Here is a 19,214-nt window from a genome sequence, read left to right as displayed (position 1 = left end):
TGCTGCCAGACCCCTCTGCCCCGAGCCCCCCAGCCGTCCTGCTGGCCTCACAGGGAGCTGCTGTGACAGGAGGTGTCCCCGGCAGCCCCTCGGGACCCGGGGAGCCCCTGCAGTCCCCGCCTGGGCGGCAGGGAGGAGGCTGAGCAGCGGAAGGAGCCGGTGGCCGGGGAGGGGGCCTGGGCCAGGGGGCCGTGCCTGCATGGACAACCCCAGCCCCCCCGGAGCGGGATGGTGAAGAGCCCGTAGGTGATGGGGTCCAGGCAGGCGTTGAAGAGGCCAAAGATGAAGAGGATGTGGGTGAGGGCTGGAGAGATCCTCTTCTCCACGGCGCGGGGACAGAACCAGTGCCAGAGCCCCAGCAGGTAGTAGGGGGTCCAGCAGAGGATGAAGGAGGAGACGATGACCAGGCTCATCCTCAGCATCCGCAGCCGGGCTCGGGGGATGTTGTTCCTGGAGCAGCGCAGCGACGCGTCCTGCGAGGAGACTGGAGGGGGACAGCCCGTGAGGGGACAGTGGGGCTGTGCCAGGCCCCGTGCCCTGGGGAAGGCGCCCGACAGAGCTCCACACGGGATTTCCCCTGCGCTCCGTGGGGCTGTGTCCTGCGGGCCGGGGCACTCACAGAGGCCCGAGCCCATGCGGCGGGAGATCTCCAGCAGGATGCGGGCGTAGCAGCACACCATGATGAGCAGGGGGAGCAGGAAGAGGCAGGCAAAGCCCACCATGTTGTAGAGGGTCCCGTGCCAGGGCCGGGAGAAGCTGCCGCGGGTGGTGCACTGGGTGAAGTTGTGCGGGGGGCGCAGGGTGACAGTGTGGAACAGGAACAGCTGGACACGAGAGAGGCGGGATGGAGGTGATGGGGGTGATGGGGGTTTGCACCTCCCGAGGCAGGGAGGCCAAAGCAGGGACCCCCCAGACGGACAGGGACAGCCCCACCCTGTGGGATGGGAGCTGTTATCCCCCTGCCCTGATCCTGCTCCGCACTGACCGGGGCCCGAGGGGTAACCCCCGGGGGCACAGCTGGGTGAGGGGGATCACCGCCACAGCCACTCTCTCGCCAGCTCTCCGTGCCCATCCCACGGGGCTCTCCGTCCCCACCCTGCGGGTCACCAGGCGCGGCGGCGAGCCCGGGCAGTGTCACCAGCCCGCGGGCCGGGCGGGGGTCTGTCCCCGGGGTCCCCCGCGGTGGCCGGCTGGGTACCTGCGGCACGGCCAGCCCCGCGCTCAGGATCCAGGCCGCCTGCAGCATGGCGCGGTTGCGGGCTGCGGGGCGCGGGCGATGGCCAGCGGGCGCAGGATGGCGGCCTGGCGGTCCAGGCTGATGACCACGGTGACGAAGGCGGAGGCGTACATGGCCAGCAGCCGCAGGTACATCAGCAGGCGGCAGGCCAGGTCGCCCGCCCGCCACTGCAGCGTGATGTTCCAGACGGCGTCCAGCGGCATCACCACCACGGTGAGCAGCAGGTCGGCGGCCGCCAGGTGCCGCAGCAGCAGGCGGATGTGGGGGCGCCGGCCGCTGCCCCGGCCCCCCACCGCCCGCAGCACCGCCAGGTTGCAGCCGGCCGAGAGGGCGAAGAGGGCGAAGGTGAGGCCCACGCGCGCCTGGGCCGCAGGGGAGAAGGTGGGCAGCCGCAGGGGCTCCTCGTTCTCCTCGGGGGGGCTCCAGGCGCAGCCCCACTCGGGGGCCGTGGTGCTGGGGGGCTCCGCACTGGCGTTCCCCGCCGCGGGGCCTGGGTCTGGATGGCCCCCACCTGCCACAACAGGCACAGGGGCAGTGGCAGCCCTGAGGTGGGGGCTCTGGGTGGGGCAGGCCACGGTCAGCACCGTGGGGCCTGTGCCCTAGAGCGCCCTGCCCAGGGCCACAGTGCCGACATCACATTTGTGAGCTCCGTGTTCCATCCTTGCCTCCTCGCTGCATCCTGCTGCTACCCCAGAGCCTCCACCAGCCCCCAGAGCCCCTCCATGCCCCCAGAGCTGTGGGATCCCTGGCAGCCAGCAGGGCAGGGAAAGACAAGGGCAGCTGACCCCAACACCCTGAGGCCATTACTGCTGTGCCCCTCTCCCTGCCCAGAGTATCCCTCACGATCGTGCCTGGGATGGTGACCCCACCCAGCCCAGCAGTGACACCCATTTTCCCCGCCTCACCTGCCTCCGGGGTGTCCTGCCTGGCACTCCCCAGCCAGGCCATGGCAGGGCTGGTGCTCACACAGTGCCGAGGCTCTGTGCTGAGGGCTCCTGCATCTGCTCTGGGGCACGAGGGGGAGCGGGGCAGGTTCGGGGCAGGTACTGCCGAAAGCCAGCACCTGCAGCCGCTGCTGCTGCTGTGGCGTGGGCGCCCTTGGCAGCTCTGAATGGTCCTTGACGTCGCCAGAGGCTTGGAACAGCACGGTCCTTCCCCTGCCACCCACAGCACACGGACACACGTAAGCGTGCGTGGTGCTCACACACAGGAACGGGCGGTGGGACGTGCCCCCCCTCTGTGGAGGGAGCCCCCCAGCCCACGGGGGTGCTGCCAGTGCCCCCAGATCTGGCACTGCTGCTGCCAGGGCCAGGTATCAGAGCACATCAGGGCTCCTTGCAGTGAGGCGCAGTGTTTGAGCGGCCCAGAGAGCCACAGGTCCCTCCTCCCAGCCCTGTGACTGCCAGCTGCTCCCCCAGACCGTGGTCATCCCCATGGCAGTGTCCCCATGGCTGGAGCACATGCCCGGGGCCCTTCAGCCCTGGCTGGAGAGTAGGGGGCTGCAGCCTAGGAGAGGGCAGGGCAGGGGGCTGCTTTACACCTCAAAGGCTTGTCTCCCGTCCTGTCACCCCCTCCTCCAGCCCAGCAGAGGATATTAACCTCATTAGAGAGTCCTTTCACACTCCATGGGGTTCATTAAGCCCCCGCCCTTCGCCCCAGACCGCAGAGCCGGGAGGATACTCCCCTGACACGTTAGCACATGGCTGCCAGGTCGCAACACCCTCCTGCTAATGGGGACCCCAGACTTCAGGGAGCCACCAAGGGGGCTGGGGGCACAGGGTCCCCAGCACACGCTCCCACACTCTGCTCCTGGCAGGGTCTCCAGCCCGTGGGCTCAGCCCCAACCCCACACTGAGCTGGACCCCAAATCCACCCATTTCCCGCTGCACTGGGAGCTCCCACAGCCCCAGAACTGCCAGGTGGGAAGGTCGGATCTGGAGGGTGCTGGGAGTCCTCTCGCCCTCCTGGCCCGGGATCAGGAAGGCAAGGGGAGGGTCGCTCTTGATGCTGCCCCAAGTTGCTCTCCCAGCCCTGCAGCCCAGAGAGGAGACCCCAGGCATGCCAAAGCCCATCCCAGCTCCTGGGAGCAGCCACACGGACACTCAGAGAGGGCACAAGGGTTTATTCACATCCCGCCGCCGCCACCCGGCGCGTCCAGCACGGCTCCAGGCTCCGGCGGGGCAGCTTGTTCCTGCAGCTGTGCCCAGGGCTGAGAGGTCCAGACAGGCATCGAGGGGCACGGGGTGCTTCGGGGACGCATCTGGGTCAGTGCTCTGGTGGGAACAGAGCCTCCAGCAGCGAGAGCAGGTCCGCAGAGAGATCCTGAGGAGCAGACAGGGAGAGGGTGAGCAGCCGGACAGAGGTGCAGGCAGGGCTGGGGTCGTGGGAGTGACAGCCCACCCACTGGACGTGGCCCTAGGCAGGGACAAACAGGACAACGGACTCCACTCTGTCCCCACTAACGGGATCCCCATAAACATGAGAGACGGGGCAGGCTGGGGGATCCACCTGACCCTCTGCACAGAGCAGAGCTCACCCCTCCATTCCCCAGCCCAGACAAGGCTGTTGTTACCCCAAAACCAGCTCCTGCACTGCCCCGCACCAAGAGGACTCTGGGACCGCCCTCAGGGGGATTGATCCCTGCGCCGTGCCAGCCCCATGATGAGAGTGACCCCAATCCCCACCAGCACGTACCTGGGTGACTGTCCCTGTGCCCACGAACTCTGAAAGCACCAGTCCCATGTCCAGGACATCACCAGGGAGATCCGGGGGGGCCCCAGCCCCTGCAGAGTGGGGAGGGGTCAGCCAGGGGGACGCAGTGGAGGTGACAGCTTTGCTCAGCCCTGAGGAGGTCCCCAGTGCAGGCACGTAGGGTGGCGGTCCCCAGGTCTCCGTCTCGATGTTGGAAACCCCAAGCGCCTCTGGAGGGGTTCCGGTTGCAGGGATGTAGGAGGGAGACCCCCAGGTCTCCACCCCGATGTTCGGACCCCCAAGTACGTCTGGGAGGGTCCCTGCAGCAGGGATGTAGGGCGGTGAGCCCCAGGTCTCTAACCCCGTCTCCGGAGCCCCCAGCAGCCCCGGGGCGGTGCCCGCAGCAGGGCTGCACAGAGGTGACCCCCAGGCGGCCGTGCCCGCGCCGGGAGCCCCGCGCAGCTCCGGGAGGGTCCCGGCCACGGGAGGCGAGCCCCAGCCCGCGGCGCCGGGCGGCGAAGCATCGCGGGGGTCGGTGTCCTGGCAGCAGCCCAGGCCCCGGGGGCAGAGCGGACAGTGTCGGGGGCCCGGCGCCCCCCGGCCCAGCCCCAGCAGGGCGGAGAGGTGGGCGATGTAGCGGGTGGCGAGGCGCAGGGTCTCGATCTTGGTGAGGCTCTGCCCGGCGGGCGCCAGCGCGGGCGGCAGGTAATGCCGCAGCCGCAGCAGGGCCTGCGCCAGCCGCCGCATCCGCAGCTTCTCCCGCTCGCTGGCGCTCTGCCGCGGGAGCCCCGCCGCCCCGGCGGCCCGCAGCCCCTTCCTGCCCCTGGGCCGGGCCGCGGCGTGCCCGCGGCAGGGGCCCCGAGCGGCGGCGGGGGACGCGAGCCCGCAGGAGTCGGGCGATGCTGCGGGAGAGCTGCTGCTGTAGCCCAGGGGGTCTGCGGGGCCGCGGTCACCCCAGTGCTGCGGTGGGGCGGCGGCGGGCAGCGTGTGGGCCATGGCGGGGCTGGGGGCCGAGTGCCGGCGGCTGCCCGGCGCCCCGGCTTTATGCCGGCCCCGAGGTGTGAAGAGGCGCTTCGTGGCTGCGGGAGCAGCACTTCAAAGGCCGGGGGTCCAGGGGGGGCCGGGGGCCGCGGCTGTGAACGCGGGGTGACGAATTTCACCCCAGAGGTGTGAAGCTGCTCGGTGCTGCCCCTCGGCCCCGCGCGGGGCTGGGGACGGGGCTGGGACCCACACGGGAGCCGCAGCCGTGTCTCAGCGGCTCTGCTGCGGGAGCTGCGATGGGGCTGCAGCGCTGTCCGCAGTGGGGTGCACTGGGGTGCACTGGGGTGCACTAGGGCTCTGATGGGGCTTCAGGGGGGTCTGCAGTGGGTCTGCAGTGGCGCGTCCCCGTGTGTCCCCCTGCAGCGGGACCCCAGAGAAGGGGCTGACCCTGCGGCTCTGTGGGACACCCCCCGGCCGGTTTGGGGGTGCCGATGGCCCCTGACGGGCCCTCTGCGCTGCCCGGTGCTGGCCGTGCCTTTGGAAGCCGCAGGGGCGGCGGGTGTCGAGGGCCGGGCTCGGGGCTGGGAGGAGCCCCCCCGGCGCGTTCCCAGGCCCCGCAGGTGTTGCGGCTGCCGGGTGTGAAGGTTTCCCGGGAAACGGCCCCGCCGAGGGACGGAAAATCCATCAGGGAGCGAGGGGACACTGGCACGGCACGGCACGGGCCCCCAGAGCTGGCGGGCACAGCCCGGTCGGGGGGCACATCTGGGGGCACAGGAGCCCCGAAGTGGCTGTGCACAGCCCGCTGGTGCGGCGGGGCGCAGGACCCTCCGAACGGGGTGTGCAAAGCCCCGGGAACATGAGCGGCCCAGGATCCCCACTAAGTTGGGGGGCACAGCTGAGGGGATACAGCTGGGGGCACAGGACCCCCAAACGCTCTGTACACACCCCGGCAGCGCCCAGCACTGGCCCAACCCGTCCGAGGCCCCCAGCGCCCACCCCGTCCCAACACCCAGCCCCAGTCTGGGGGCGCAGGGGTGTCTGGGGGGATGTGCACCCCCCAGGCCGGGCCGGGCACGGCCCCTTCCCCGCTGCCCGGCCCCCTCCTGGGCCGCATTAGCTGATGAGCTCCCGGGTAATGAGTTCTGCACCCGCCGCAAGCCGCTTCCCACCTCCCTGTTTGGACAAGTGCTGCGGGCTGGCCGGGGCAGCCCCCGGCCGTGGGGTCACAGCCCCCGCAGTCTTGGGAAAATCTTTAATTGTAACTAATAGTGTTTAAGTCTTGTGAATTACTTTAGCTTCAGCCAAGACTGCTTAATGTGTTAATGTGTGCAAGTGGTTATCTTAGCCTTAAAGACTGCGGCCCTGAGCAGCACCAGTAGGAAGATACATCTTGGCCAGACCAGAGAGCTGGAATGTATTCAAAGGGAAATTCTTTTGGAGGCCTATGACCAAAACTGGATAATTTGAGGAATGGGGTGTTCCCCAAACGAGCACCAGAGACCCTCAAAAGACCCTATTCTTACATAAATAACCTCCAAAAAGTGATAAAAATATGCAAAAGAATCCGTCGGAATGTTTAGCATACATGTATGAGTTTTGGGAAATGTAATTAATAACTCACAAAGATTTTAACTAGTGTGTCAGCCAGCTGCGGTGTGTGTAGTAGGAGATGTCTCCTGCACACCCAGCACTGAAATAAAGAAATGCTACTTTCTAATACTGAAATTACATTGTCGGAGGGGTTTATTCCCAACTTTTGGTGACTTCAGGACAGCCCACACTCCTCACCCCGGTGGACAGGGTGGGTTCCCCCATCCCTTCAGCCTGGATCAATGGAGCAGGGTGCAGGGCCACGAGGCAACACGGCCAGGCCACCACAACGGAGCTCAGTCAGTGCCCGGCTCAGGCTGTGCCCCCGGGAGCCCCCAGCTCTTCTGCTGAGAGGTCCCTGCCCTGCTGGGACCCTCCCAGGACACCTTCCTGCCCGCTGGGGACCCGCCACCCCTGCTCTGGCACCTCCCGGCTCAGACACCTGTGTGGTTTTGGGGACTCACGCTTGTCCCTCTCTCTGGGCTGGGCACCGCTCACAGGAACCGTGCCCAGGGCTGTGTCTGGGGCACGGGTCAGTGCTGCAAATGGCCTCCCTGAGCCCCTGCTCTCCTCAGCCCCCCTGCACCGGGGGTCCCTGTCCCCGGCACCCTCAAGAGTTTGGCACCCACCACGGTGCACCCTGGTGCCCTGGGGACCCCAACCCGCAGCAGCACAGGGACCCCCTGTGAGCAGGGACACAGCCTGGCGGGTCCCCAAGTCCCTCGGTTCGTCTGGAGCCGTCCGGGGCTGCAGCCCATCGGCCAGCGGGGGCAGAAGCAGCACGGGCAGCGCAGGGATGTCTCTGGGAAGGAGCACCCCGGCCAGACACCCCGCAGCCCCTGGCCCTTAGGGCGGCCAGGCTGAGCCGGAGCTCCTCCAGCGCCGCCGGAGCCGGGGCTGGGAGCTGGGCAGGGGGCAGGGAGCCGCGGGGACCCTGCTGGGCGCCGGGGCTGCGGCTCGGGGCCCCGGCACTGGAAGGTCAAGTCCCGGGCTGGGCAGAGCGGCTGTGCGGGGAGGTGCGGGGCGATCCAGTACGGTGCTGCGGCGCGATGCGGGGCTGGCGGCACGTCAGCATCTCTCACGGCCGTGTGAATGGGTCCGCACACACTTCCCAGCGCCGGCAGGGCCAATTAAGGACCAAAGGAGTCAGATCTGACACCTCTGCAAATGGGCTCGGCATTCCCAGGCTCCTGCCGCCCGCCCGGAGCGGGGCGAGGCTGGGGGAGCTCGGTACCTCCAGGCGGGCGCAGAGGCATCGCCTCGCACCCCCGACCCAAATAAAGCCGGGGTTACCCCGGACGCGGCCGGCAAAACAGTCCCCAGCCACGGCCAGACACAAAACTCATCCTCATCCCTGCATCCTCAGCTCCTTCTGCAGAGACTCCGCTGTGTCCCCTCGGGGCAGGAACCCCCCGAAGGCACGGCCGGCGGGGCAGCGGGGGTCCCGCGGAGAAGCTGCGGCACTCGCCACCCGCTACATCGCCCACCTCTCCGCCCTGCTGGGGCTGGGCCGGGGGGCGCCGGGCCCCCGACACTGTCCCCTCTGCCCCCGGGGCCTGGGCTGCTGCCAGGACACCGACCCCCGCGATGCTTCGCCGCCCGGCGCCGCGGGCTGGGGCTCGCCTCCCGTGGCCGGGACCCTCCCGGAGCTGCGCGGGGCTCCCGGCGCGGGCACGGCCGCCTGGGGGTCACCTCTGTGCAGCCCTGCTGCGGGCACCGCCCCGGGGCTGCTGGGGGCTCCGGAGACGGGGTTAGAGACCTGGGGGTCTCGACATCCCTGCTGCAGGGACCCTCCCGGAGCTTCAGAGGATTCCCAGCTACAGCGCCCTGGAGCCTCCCCACAGCCACGGGTGATAGGATGGCTTCCACCTGCTGCTTGGAGCCCCCCAGGGCAGGACTGAAGGACACGGGGCACCGCAGGACTCCTGCAGCCCGATCCCAGGTGCCCACACATCACCAGGTGCCCAGAGACCCTCCCCAGCCCAGCCCCTGCTCCTGCGGTCCCCTCGTGGCGTGGATGGCAGGGGGTGCAAGGTGGGGTGTCCCACAGCCACTGTCCTCACACAGCTCAGCTGTCCCTGCGCCCCGGCCAGGCTCATGTCCCCAGCTCCTGCCACAGCCTCTCTCCTGCATCCCTGGACACAGCCCAGGGCTCGGTGGGGCTGGAGCTGACTGCACCCCTGGACACAGAGCCCACACTGGCATGGTGGCATTGCAGTGGGGCAGTGGGGCAGTGGGGCAATGGGGCAATGGGACAGTGGGGCAGTGAGGCAGTGAGGCAGTGGCATGGCCATGCTGCAGAGCTGCACAGGATGGGACAGACAGCAGGATCCTCACTAAAGCTGCCCTGTGGAGCTGTTCCCCTGTTCCTTATTGCAGGACCTGCTGGCTGCGCCCCAGCACGGGCAGGGTGGGGAGCACCCCTCAGCCTGGCACCCCACATACACAGCCAGGTGCTGCCCTGGGCCCGTGGCTCGGTGCCCACTGCCAGCCCAACCCACTGCCCCAGGGCTGGGGTGACAGAGGGTCTCACCACCCAGGCCCTCCCCAGCCCCACTGACCCGCAGCTCCCGCCTGCCTGGGGGTCCCATCCCCTCCCTGTGCCTAAAGATCGCTCTGTCCCTTCAGGGCCCAGGGCAGCCCATAAGGGACAGTCTCTCCTACCTGTCACAGTCCCCTCGTGGCCCCTGCCCCGAGCCTGCAGCACCTGCCCGGAGCAGGGCGGGCAGAGGGGTCGTGGTGCCAGCCCCCCGAGCAGGGCCCAGCAGGAGAGCTCACACGCAGCTGTCAGACAGAGGGGCTGGGGGCTGGCGTCAGCGAAGCCCCCAGAGCCACTTAGCACCAGGCTCCTAAAAGCCCGGGGGGCTCACAGCCCCGGGCCAGCCCCAGGTCTGCAGCGCTTCCTACCCAGCCTGTCGCAGTCCCCCAGCACAGCCCCCGGCACACAGGGTGCCCCTGGAAGCAGGGCAAGCCTTTATTGTCACCCCCGGAGTGCACCAGCCTGGCGTGTGCCCTGCCAGGCCCCATCCCGGTGCCAGGGCAGGACCGGGCTGCTCAGGGGCCGCGGGATGGAGTGAGTGGGGTCAGGAGTGGGTGAGGAAGGTCCGTCCTGGTGGCCAGGGCAGCTCAGGCCCTCGTTACTTGGTCTGCCCCTCAAACCACTCCAGCACCGTCGCCCGGTTCTCCTTCACCCAGTTGATGTTGGCGCGGGTCCGCTCCAGCGCCTGCTCCAGCGCCCGCGTCCCCGAGCCAAAACCGATGTCCTGGTTGTCCTCCTTGAACTGCTCCAGCTGCCAGGCAGAGATGGGGCTGGAGCAGGCAGGGCGTGGGCCCAGCAACCCCTGGCAGGTCCCAGCACCGCTCGACACCACCCAGGAACACCCCAAAAGCCCCTGTAAGCACTCCAGCACAACCCCAGCATCTCTCAGCTGCTCCCTGGCAGGGCACCAACAGCCCCCAGGAGCACCCCAAGAGCCTCTGTGAACCCCCAGCACCCCTCCAGCAGCCTCCAACACCACCCAACATCATCCTGACAGCCTCTGTAGCACCCTGACAGCCTCTGTAGCACCCTGACAGCCCCCCAGCACTATCTCAGCAGCCTCCAGGAGCACCCCAACAGCCTCCAGCAGCCCATGCAGCACCCCAACAGCCCCCAGGAGCAGTCTGACAGCACCTGGGCATCGCTGCCACCACCCCAGCAGGCACCCAGCAGCCTGTGACAGAACTTCCTGGACGCCTGGGCACAAAAGGCGCAGGAAACCCCCTCTCAAGGGCTGCTGGCAAAGGGCAGCTCTGCCAAGGCCAGTGGTCCCCTGTCCCCCAGCCCCTGCCAGGGTCCAGCCTCACCTGCTGCAGCTCAAACTCTGAGGAGAAGCGCTGAGTCACAGCTGTAATCAGTCGGGAGAAGGAGAAGGAGCCGCCCCCATACCTGGGAGAGCAGAAATGTGCTGAGCCAGGGGCAGGGGACGGGGGAAGGGACAGTGTCACCCCCAAGGGGCACAGGCAGACAGGGGTGCCCCCAGCCCCCGCGGTGCTCACTGGCTGAAGAGTGTCCTCCAGTTGCCACGGATGAAGTCCCAGACCAGGGGCTGCCCCACAACGTTGCTGGCAATGCTGTTGATGGTGGAGGTGGCATCCTGCCTCCGGATCTTTGTAGAGTCGAGGGTGTACTCCAGGTACCTGGAGGGGCACGGTGAGGGGGTGAGGGGCTGGCAGGGGCAGCGGACACCATGTGGGTGATGGGCCGGTGGGCACAGAGCACAGTGCCAGCCAGAGCCCACACGCACCGGTTGAGGATCCAGGGGTGGGGGCTGCAGGTGAGGGCTGTGCGCAGCTTGTCAGCCTCAGACACCACGGGGGCCTCCTGGAACTTCTGCCAGAGGAAATCCCAGGCCTCCTCCCCGCCCGTGGCCACCATGCTGCAGTAGATGGCCGAGCGCAGGTTCTGGGGGACCCTGTGGGGGTCAGAGCCGTCAGTGCCAGGCGCCCCTGGCTGTGCCCAGCCTGACCACACGCCAGCAGGGGCTGCTGGGGACTCACGGGTTATCCGTGCCATTCCGCCACTGGCGCAGGTAGTTGATGGCCAGCTCCTGGCACTCGGTGACACCGTAGGAGCAGGCGGTGCTGATGGCATTGATCTCGTTGTACCTGGGGGGGAGAGGCCGTGAGGGCTGGGCTCCAGCACAGGGCACCCACCGGCCAGTCGGGCTGCAGGCAGGGCTGGGCCCTCTCCCCAGAGCAGTTGGGGACACCCCAGGGGTCCAGCCCGGCCCCAGGTACTCACTGGGCCGTCAGGCCACTGGGGCGATTGCTCCAGTCATTGGTGATGTTCTTGTAGTACTGGAAGAGAGGAGTCACCTGCTTCTTCACGTATCTCTGTGGGCAAGAAAGAGTCAGCGCCCGGTGACAAACTGGCAGCAGCCCCCACACCACTGTGGGGACAACCCTGGCCCTTCACCCCCAGCACGGGGGGTTGCACCACTCACCGACATGGCCCCAAAGACCTCGCTGCGGTCAAACATCTGCTGGAAGTACTGCAGGTTGTTGAGCGCTGCCTCCCAGGGCATGTATTCCGTCTCCTGGCCCAGGAACCGCGTCGTGTCCAGAGCCAAGGTCACATTGACGTACTTGGCCCTGTCAGGGGTGAGGGCAGCGTCACCTCCCCGGCCCCACCAGCACTGCCCACCCCAGGGCACCCACCCCATCCAGCCCCTCACCCCTGCGGCACCCAGACCACCTGGCAGGGCTCACCTGGCCAGGTTAAAGGCATCATCAATGATCTGGGCACGGTTGATCACAGGGAAGACCTGAGAGAGCAAAGTCAGTGTCTCAGGGCAGCCTGAGCAGGGTGGCGTGAGGGGGGTCCCACTCCACAGCCCTGAGCACCCCGTGTACCGTGTGGTCAGTGCTGAGCTGGTTGATGAGCTGATCCCAGTTCTCCTGGTTGTAATTGACACGGAAGTACCCAGTGACATTGAGGTTCAGCAGGAGCCAGTTGGGGCTGTCCACCCTGAAGTTGCTGTTGGTGTCTGGGAAGGGGACAGGAGGCTCTGCCAGAGCTGCACTCCCACCCACCAGGGAGGGCCAGGCTCAGCCCCCACCAGCACTGGGAACCCCGACCAGCGCCATGGCAGTGGAGGTGGCAGCAACACCCCACTCACAGTCAGGACACACCATACCTGTGACTTTGGTCAGCCAGTAGTTGCCGTTCCCCTGGCCACTGCCTGTCATCCAGGTGATGGGGATGATCCAGGTGTAGCTGTGCCGTGGACAGACGGGTGATGGGACTGGCCCTTCTCCCCTGACCCCTCATTTCCCAGCCAGACCTGCCACACTCACTTGAAGACAGAGGGTCTGTCCACAGAAGTGGTGGGGTCCAGCAGAAAATGGGCCTGGCTGACAGTGCCGGTGCGGGTGTTGACAGTGACCACAGGGAAGCCCATCTGCAGCGTCCAGCGATCCATGATGTTGCTGATACTGTCAGGCAGCTGGAGGCTGTTGTTCTCCACCGCCTGCAGGGGCACAGGCAGCGTGGGGCTTGGCCAGGGCTACAACCCTCACCCAGCACGTGGGACCCCGTCACACCATGCAGCCCCCCAGAGCCAGGGCTGGGGATGCTGCAGGAGAACCAGCCCCGTCCTACCTGTTGCAGATGGACCCAGAGGTCAGTGTAGACGGTGTTGTTGTAGGAGAAGGTGTGGAGGTAGGACTGTGGGAGAGCACCAGGAGAGACAGGTGAGCAAGGGCAAGTCTGGGGTGTGGGACACCCCTAGAGCACCGGGGAAGGCTGTACCATGGGATGCCCACCCCACACTGGGCTTGCTGGCCCCCAGTACCAGCAACACCTCACCTGCAGCCCCTCCTTGAAGATGTCCTCGCTGAGAAAGCTCGAGAGCATCCGCAGCACCGACGCTCCCTGCAGGGACAGCAGGTCAGAGAAGCCAGGGACACCCCAGAGTCCACCCCCAGCCCAGGGACCCCCGTGCACACCTTGCTGTAGGCGATGGTGTCAAAGACTTCACTGATCTGGGCTGGGGTGTTGATCTCCTCCTCGCGGAAGGAGAGCGGGTGGGAGGTGGCCAGGGCGTCTGTGGCCATCACCGTGTGCAGCTCGTTCAGCACCATCAGGTCTTTCTGCAGAGGGGGCACCAGCACCCACCTCAGCCCTGCAGGTACCACTGGCCCCGGGCCAGCCCCTGGGGTGCCTGTCCCCCTGCCTGCCCCCAAGCCCATTGTCCCTGGCACTCACAATGTTCCAGAGGGGCTCAGCTGAGTCGGCACCCAGGTACTCCACGTAGGAGGCGAAGCCCTCATTCAGCCACAGGTCGTTCCACCATCGCAGTGTCACCAGATTCCCAAACCACTGCAGAGGGCACGGCACTCCCTCAGCACCAGCCGTCAGTCAGGGGAGCGGGAAAGGGGCGCAGCAGGTACCTGGTGTGCCAGCTCGTGGGCGATGACGGTCACCACGCGCTCCTTGTTGCTAATGGAGGAGTAGGCAGGATCGAAGAGCAGAGAGTTCTCCCGGTAGGTCACCAGCCCCCAGTTCTCCATCGCGCCCGCGTTGAAATCAGGGAGGCCAACCTGGTCTGGGGGTGCAGGGGTCCCGTCAGTGCCCCACTGACAGCATGCTGGACCGTCCTCCTCCCTGCAGTGGGCACCTCAACCCAGTGCCCCGGGAGCCCCGCAGCACCCACCAGACTTGGGGAGCGGGTAGGGCGTGTTGTAATGCTCCTCAAAGAAGCTGAGGATGGGGCCGGTGACATTGAGCGCGTACTCGCCCTGGCCCTCCTCGATGGCCTTGGGGCGGCCCCAGATGCGGATCTGGAGAGGAGGGATGCAGGACTCATCAGTGGCTCAGGCTCACCACCCAGGCGAGCAAAGGCCGCACCCCACCCCGTCCTACCAGAGGGGTATGTGATGTATTCTGCACGTTGGTGAACTGGCTGACAATGAAGGCCAGGAGGTACGTGGACATCCGGGGGGTGGTGTCAAAGTGAGTGACATTCCAGCTCTCCCCATCAATCATCTGCTGCGTGGTGCCTGTGGAGATCAGATGGTCACCCCCCAGCCCTGGCAGGCCCCCAGCCCCCCGGAGGGGTCACCCCACCCCACTCACTTATGGCAGGCATGTTGGAAATGGCCGTGTAGTTGGAGGGGTGGATCAGTGTCACTGCGAAGGTGGCTTTCATGGCCGGCTCGTCAAAGCAGGGGAAAGCTTTGCGTGCGTCAGCCGCCTGCATCTGTGTGGTGGCCACCACCTGCCTGAGAGCCAACCCCGTCAGTCCTGGGGGTCCCCATGGAGGCTGCACCCCCAGTCCCCTTTCTCCCATCCCCACTGGGGCAGCGTGACAATGCAAGGGGGGCACAGAGGCTACTCACATCCATCCCATGGTCCTGGTGGGAGAGGAGCCTCAAAGGCAGCCCATGCCTTCCAGCGCCCTGTGCCAGCCCTGTGTCCCCCATTCCCCTTCCTACGACCACTTTTGGCCAGCCCTGTGGCTCCCACCCTGTCCCCTCCCCTCCACCTACTTGTTGCCTGACTCGTCAGTGTACTCGCTGCGATAGAAGCCAGCCAGGTCATCGGCCAGCTCCCCAGTGAAGCTGCTGGACAGCCGGTACCGCTGGCCCTGCTGCAGAGAAGAGGCCAGCTGCACCACCAGGTACTGGGTGGAAGTCTCCAGCCAGGTCCTGGAGATAGCAGGGGCCGTGCCACCATTCACTGCCTGCAACGTGGCATGAAAGGAGCCCTGCATGGAGTAGTTCAGCTTGTTGCTGTGGATGAGGATGAGGTCGGTGGCTTCCTCGCACAGGAAGACCACACTGCTGTTGCCCTTGAAGATGTACATGTTGTTGGCATCGGGCTTCAGGAAGGGCTGCAGGGACACCTCATAGGACTCTGGCTTCAGCGCAGTTGGCAACCTCCACTGGTTCCAGGGGTTGACGGGGCCAGTGGTGGTGATGCTGGTGGTGGAGCTGGTGTTGGCGCTGGTGGTGGTGGTGATGCTGGGGCCAGCCGTGGTGCTGATGCCCACATCTGATGTCCCCTTGTTCTTCTCCTGGGCATACACCACCGAGAGTGCAATGATGGTGGCCACAGCCCCCACGCCCAGGATGATGGCCACGATGCCCACGGTCTTGCTGATGAAGAATCCGGCCGCCATGGCGGGCAGCGGGAGCAGCACTGGCAGAGACAGGTGCTGGAGCAAGCACGGCTTTTAGCCTCTCGCTCCCACGAGGTTTATTAGTCCAAGTTAATGAGTGAAGGATTAAGTGGCCATAGGGTTCAGGGCGGTGACAGACCCTGGGATGAGCTTTCCACCCGCCCGCCCTCCAGCCTGGCAGGAGCACCAACACCCGGCGCCGCTGCTGCAGGGGCAGGGCTGGCGGTGGGGGGTGGGACCATCGGGGGGCTGTGGGCCTGGACCCCCGGCGTCCTTCCCCAGCACAGGCCTGGCCCTGCAAAAGGAGGGACAGAGCGGGAGGTAGTAGCCAGCTGCCTCGTATCCCCACCACGCTGCAGGGCCCAGCGTGTGTCCCCATCAGCCAAGCCCAGATGCAGTCTCAGTGTCACCCCATTTACCCTCGTGTGACAGGGACTGTGCCACTATCAGAGGGTCCACGCCGCCCCTGCCTGCGAGGGGCACAGCTCACAGGCTGCCCCACCCGGGGAAAGCGAGGGGTGGGGAGCAGCACGGGGGTCTGGCAGTGGCAGGGGAAGGTGGGGGTGACAGCTGGGAGGAGCTCCCCTGCCCACAGCCCTCTCAAAGTCCAGGGCCGTGAACCCGGAGGCACGGCAGTCAAACTCTGTCCTTGTACACCCAGCCCCAGTGGGCACATGTGAGGTCCCCACCCAGGGTGGGGGGGGTTACACAACTGTCACACACTGGAATGGGAAGTCCTGTTCCCAAGATCTGATCGATCTCTCCATAGGGAGATACGGGCAGGTGTTGCCAGGAGCCACAGCTGGGACAAAGGGCAAACCGGGATGAGAGCGGTGTCCTCACGGAGCCCTGCCCTGTCCCTGACAGCACCCAGCAGCACCCTCCAGGGCCACCGTGCCTGGCACCAATCACTCTGGATGCTGCGGGTGTCCCCGGCATTCCCCGTTAGGCACAGCCTTCCCCCAGGCCCAGAGGTCACCGCTGGCTGTCCCAGTCCCATCCCCACCTGGGCTCGGGCCAAAGGCTTTGGGGACAGTCCCCCACAGGACCAAGGGCCCCAGGTGTCTGGGAGGGTGTCAGGCACCCTGCACACCCCCGGCCCCTGCTGGCGCTCCCCACAGCCCCTCGGGCACGGCCAAAGGCATCCCCCAGCGGCTCGCCTCGGGAGGGGGCTGGATGGGGTTAATGGGGAGCAGCACTGGGGCAGGACACAGCACCCACACCCGGACTCCCCCGGCCGCTCGGGATTCTGTCCCCACCCCCAGAAGACCCTCTCTGGAGCCCCGCCAGCAGCACACGCATCTCCCGTGTCCCGCAAGCAGCACAGATGTTGGGGCCACCCGCGTGGGTTCCGTGGGGCTCCGGCCTCACACAGCCCACTGCCTGACCTCCCCAGAGCCCTCCACACGGCCACGCACCCCCACAGACCCCGCAAAGCCCGCACCGCATACGGGCTCCATAACCGCCATGTACGTGAACCCCCCGCTAGCCCCCCGCCCCACAGCCCCCACGCACCCCACGGCTCCTTCCCCCGCTCGGTCCACCCCACTGCAGCCGTGTGAGCCCCCGGAGCCTCGGCAGCAGCCGCAGAGCACCCCGCTCACCTTCCTGCGCCCGGCCGGGGGCGGCGGGGTCCCCCCGCCCCGCTCCCCCTTCCCGCGCCCCGCTCCGCGCTCGGCTCCGCCGGAGCAAAGCTTCCTCCGAGGCTCCAGCGCAGGAACCCGGAGCTCTCGCCCCCTTAACCTCCTGTCTGCCGGGCGGGGCGGGGGCACGGCCCGGGACAGCGTGCGGGGGGAACCTCCGGCATGGGCTCCCCCACACCGGAGCGGGGCGAGGAGGCGGTTCTGGTGCTGGGGAGGGGGCCTGGATGTGGGAACACGCTCCGGCGGGCAGGGCTGAGCCCTGCAGACCCCGGCAGCAGCACAGCCGGGGCAGGCAGTGGGCTGGGTGAGGGCCAGGAGCCATGCTCAGGGTCCAGCCCCAAGCCTGCCCCACGCAGGCGGCTCGGGGGGCAGCGCGGAGCCCTCTGCAGCCCCGCACACGCCGCGTCCCGCGGCCGGCCGTGGGCTTGGGGCGCGTCTGCTGACCCAGCCAGCGCAGCCCCTCTGGCCACAACGAGGGCTCACGGCCGGCACTCGGCTCCCGCACAGCCCACGGCCCCCGGCCGGGAAAGGTCCCCGGGACGGGAAATGGTGGGCTGGGGTCCCGCCTCGGCTCATCCCAGCCTGAACCGCAGGAGCGAGCGGCCGGGGGCGGCAGAGGAGCTGCCCCGGCCCCAGCACGGTCCCGGTCCTCAGCCTCCCACATCCCGCAGGGCCAAGGCTCTGGCCGGGCTGGGACGGGGCAGCGGGGCCGGGGCTGTCAGGGGGGCTGGAGCTGGCAATGGGGCTGGAGATGTCAGCGGGGCTGGAGCTGTCAGCGGGGCTGGAGCTGGCAGTGGGGCCGGAGCTGTCAGTGAGCCCAGAGCTGTCAGTAGGGCTGGAGCTGTCAGTGGGGCCGGGGCTGGCAGTGGGGCCGGGGCTGTCAGGGGGGCTGGAGCTGGCAATGGGGCCGGGGCTGGCAGTGGGGCCGGGGCTGTCAGGGGGCTGGAGCTGGCAGTGGGGCCGGGGCTGGCAGTGGGGCCGGAGCTGTCAGGGGGCTGGCAGTGGGGCCGGGGCTGGCAATGGGGCCGGGGCTGTCAGTAGGGCTGGAGCTGGCAATGGGGCCGGAGCTGGCAGTGGGGCCGGGGCTGGCAATGGGGCTGGAGCTGGCAATGGGGCCGGAGCTGGCAGTGGGGCCGGAGCTGTCAGGGGGCTGGCAGTGGGGCCGGGGCTGGCAGTGGGGCCGGGGCTGGCAATGGGGCTGGAGCTGTCAGGGGGGCTGGAGCTGTCAGGGGGCTGGCAGTGGGGCCGGGGCTGGCAGTGGGGCCGGGGCTGTCAGGGGGCTGGAGCTGGCAATGGGGCCGGAGCTGGCAGTGGGTCCGGAGCTGTCAGGGGGCTGGAGCTGTCAGGGGGCTGGCAGTGGGGCTGGAGCTGGCAATGGGGCTGGAGCCGGCAGCACAGCCGCTGCGGGAGGTGCGGATGGAGCACCTGTGGCCGGGCACACCCGGCAGCGGCAGCGGGATGCTGTGGCGTGGGGCTGGACACGGGCACTGCCCACGGCAGCCGAGCCCCCGACCCCCGGCCTGGCACAGAGCAGCTGGCCAGCGCCTCACCAGCTCCTTCGCCGTGAGGCAGCCGCAGCCTCCCCCTGTGCCTCATCCTGCCAGATTCCGTGTCCCGGGCCCAGGACGTGGCCCGGGCACCATGGCTCACCTGCACCCTTCGCCGGCACCTACAGAAGGAGGAGGAGGAGGAAGAGGAGGAATAGGAGGAGGCGGAGGAGGAGGAGAGCCAGCGGAGGACACAACAGGTTGCCTGGCTCCTTGACCTCCAGGAGCGCCGATGTGGCTAGTGGCCAGCTGGGGAAGGGTTAAGCTGCAGGGTGGGGAAAATTCCTTCCAGGCAGAGTCACCGTTTCCCTGCCAGGGGAAGTGGAGGCAGAACCCGGAGCACAGCTGGGGAGCAGAGGAAGGGCCCCTGGCCAGCCCCAAGGGCTGGTGGCCAGATGGAGCCACGGCGGAGCCAGGGGCGTGGGGCACATGGCTGACAGAGCCCATCAGGGTCACTGTGACCCCCTGCTCCTCCCCGGCCTCAGAGGACCCCAGCCCCACAGCTCCCACACACCCACAGAGCTGTCAGAGCTCGCGGCTGCCCTGCAGAGGATGCTCTGCAGCACGGAGAGGGCAGGAACTGGCAAGGGGTGACCTGCCACCAAAGGCCCAAAGCTGGGGACACGGCTGTCACAGCCTGAGCAGGGCCATCACCCTCCCCACATCTGCCCCGAGAGCAGAGGGTGCAGCAGGGCCCCTGCCCTAAGCCCCCTGCCCTCCCCTGGGGCAGCTAGGGCCCCCTTTCCCACCCCCGGGGCCTCCAGCAGCCAAAAGCCCCCCCAGGACTGCGGCCACCCCAGGAGAGCTGCACAGAGCCCCCGGCCCCCTCCCCGTCCAGCAGCACCCACAGCAGACACAGAAA

The 19,214-nt window shown here is 67.8% G+C and overlaps 3 protein-coding genes across 3 annotated transcripts; all 3 read right to left on the bottom strand.

Annotated features, from left to right (window-relative positions):
- Positions 1 to 22: 22 nt before the first annotated feature.
- On the bottom strand, positions 23 to 2,185 carry LOC136366763 (gonadotropin-releasing hormone II receptor-like). The gene is given in 5 exon segments (XM_066328022.1): positions 23 to 484; positions 620 to 824; positions 1,199 to 1,264; positions 1,267 to 1,748; positions 2,143 to 2,185. Coding segments are annotated over 5 exon segments (1,233 nt in total). The 3' UTR covers positions 23 to 47.
- A 1,166-nt stretch (positions 2,186 to 3,351) lies between these two features.
- On the bottom strand, positions 3,352 to 5,228 carry LOC136366815 (mesoderm posterior protein 2-like). The gene is made up of 2 exons (XM_066328057.1): positions 3,932 to 5,228; positions 3,352 to 3,559 (listed from the first exon to the last, which is right to left on the bottom strand). Exons 1-2 carry the CDS (start codon positions 4,922 to 4,924, stop codon positions 3,503 to 3,505), a joined length of 1,050 nt encoding a protein of 349 aa, XP_066184154.1. The 5' UTR covers positions 4,925 to 5,228; the 3' UTR covers positions 3,352 to 3,502.
- A 4,214-nt stretch (positions 5,229 to 9,442) lies between these two features.
- Positions 9,443 to 15,672, bottom strand: ANPEP (alanyl aminopeptidase, membrane). Its single transcript, XM_066328134.1, has 20 exons — positions 14,531 to 15,672; positions 14,118 to 14,263; positions 13,905 to 14,041; positions 13,696 to 13,822; positions 13,433 to 13,587; positions 13,248 to 13,361; positions 12,989 to 13,132; positions 12,849 to 12,914; positions 12,642 to 12,707; positions 12,338 to 12,510; positions 12,178 to 12,257; positions 11,894 to 12,027; positions 11,750 to 11,805; positions 11,485 to 11,632; positions 11,283 to 11,374; positions 11,039 to 11,146; positions 10,786 to 10,953; positions 10,538 to 10,678; positions 10,346 to 10,427; positions 9,443 to 9,789 (listed from the first exon to the last, which is right to left on the bottom strand). Exons 1-20 carry the CDS (start codon positions 15,160 to 15,162, stop codon positions 9,637 to 9,639), a joined length of 2,922 nt encoding a protein of 973 aa, XP_066184231.1. The 5' UTR covers positions 15,163 to 15,672; the 3' UTR covers positions 9,443 to 9,636.
- Positions 15,673 to 19,214: the final 3,542 nt, after the last annotated feature.

Source organism: Sylvia atricapilla, chromosome 13 (genome assembly GCF_009819655.1).
Source record: "Sylvia atricapilla isolate bSylAtr1 chromosome 13, bSylAtr1.pri, whole genome shotgun sequence".
In the NCBI taxonomy this organism is placed as follows: Eukaryota; Metazoa; Chordata; class Aves; order Passeriformes; family Sylviidae; genus Sylvia; species Sylvia atricapilla.
Note: the sequence above shows the minus strand (reverse complement) of the source record. Positions and strands in the feature narration are given on the sequence as shown.

What these genes read in the sequence shown, in the direction of transcription:
- ANPEP (XM_066328134.1), bottom strand. Translation starts at nt 15,162, where the DNA reads ATGGCGGCCGGATTCTTCATCAGCAAGACCGTGGGCATCGTGGCCATC. An exon ending in CCCACGAGCTGGCACACCAG is followed by an intron (nt 13,362 to 13,432) that starts GTACCTGCTGCG and finishes TGCCCTCTGCAG; the next exon opens with TGGTTTGGGAATCTGGTGAC. An exon ending in CACCCCTGGATCCTCAACCG is followed by an intron (nt 10,679 to 10,785) that starts GTGCGTGTGGGC and finishes GTGCCCCTCCAG; the next exon opens with GTACCTGGAGTACACCCTCG.
- LOC136366815 (XM_066328057.1), bottom strand. Translation starts at nt 4,924, where the DNA reads ATGGCCCACACGCTGCCCGCCGCCGCCCCACCGCAGCACTGGGGTGAC. An exon ending in GCACAGGGACAGTCACCCAG is followed by an intron (nt 3,560 to 3,931) that starts GTACGTGCTGGT and finishes TCTGCTCCTCAG; the next exon opens with GATCTCTCTGCGGACCTGCT.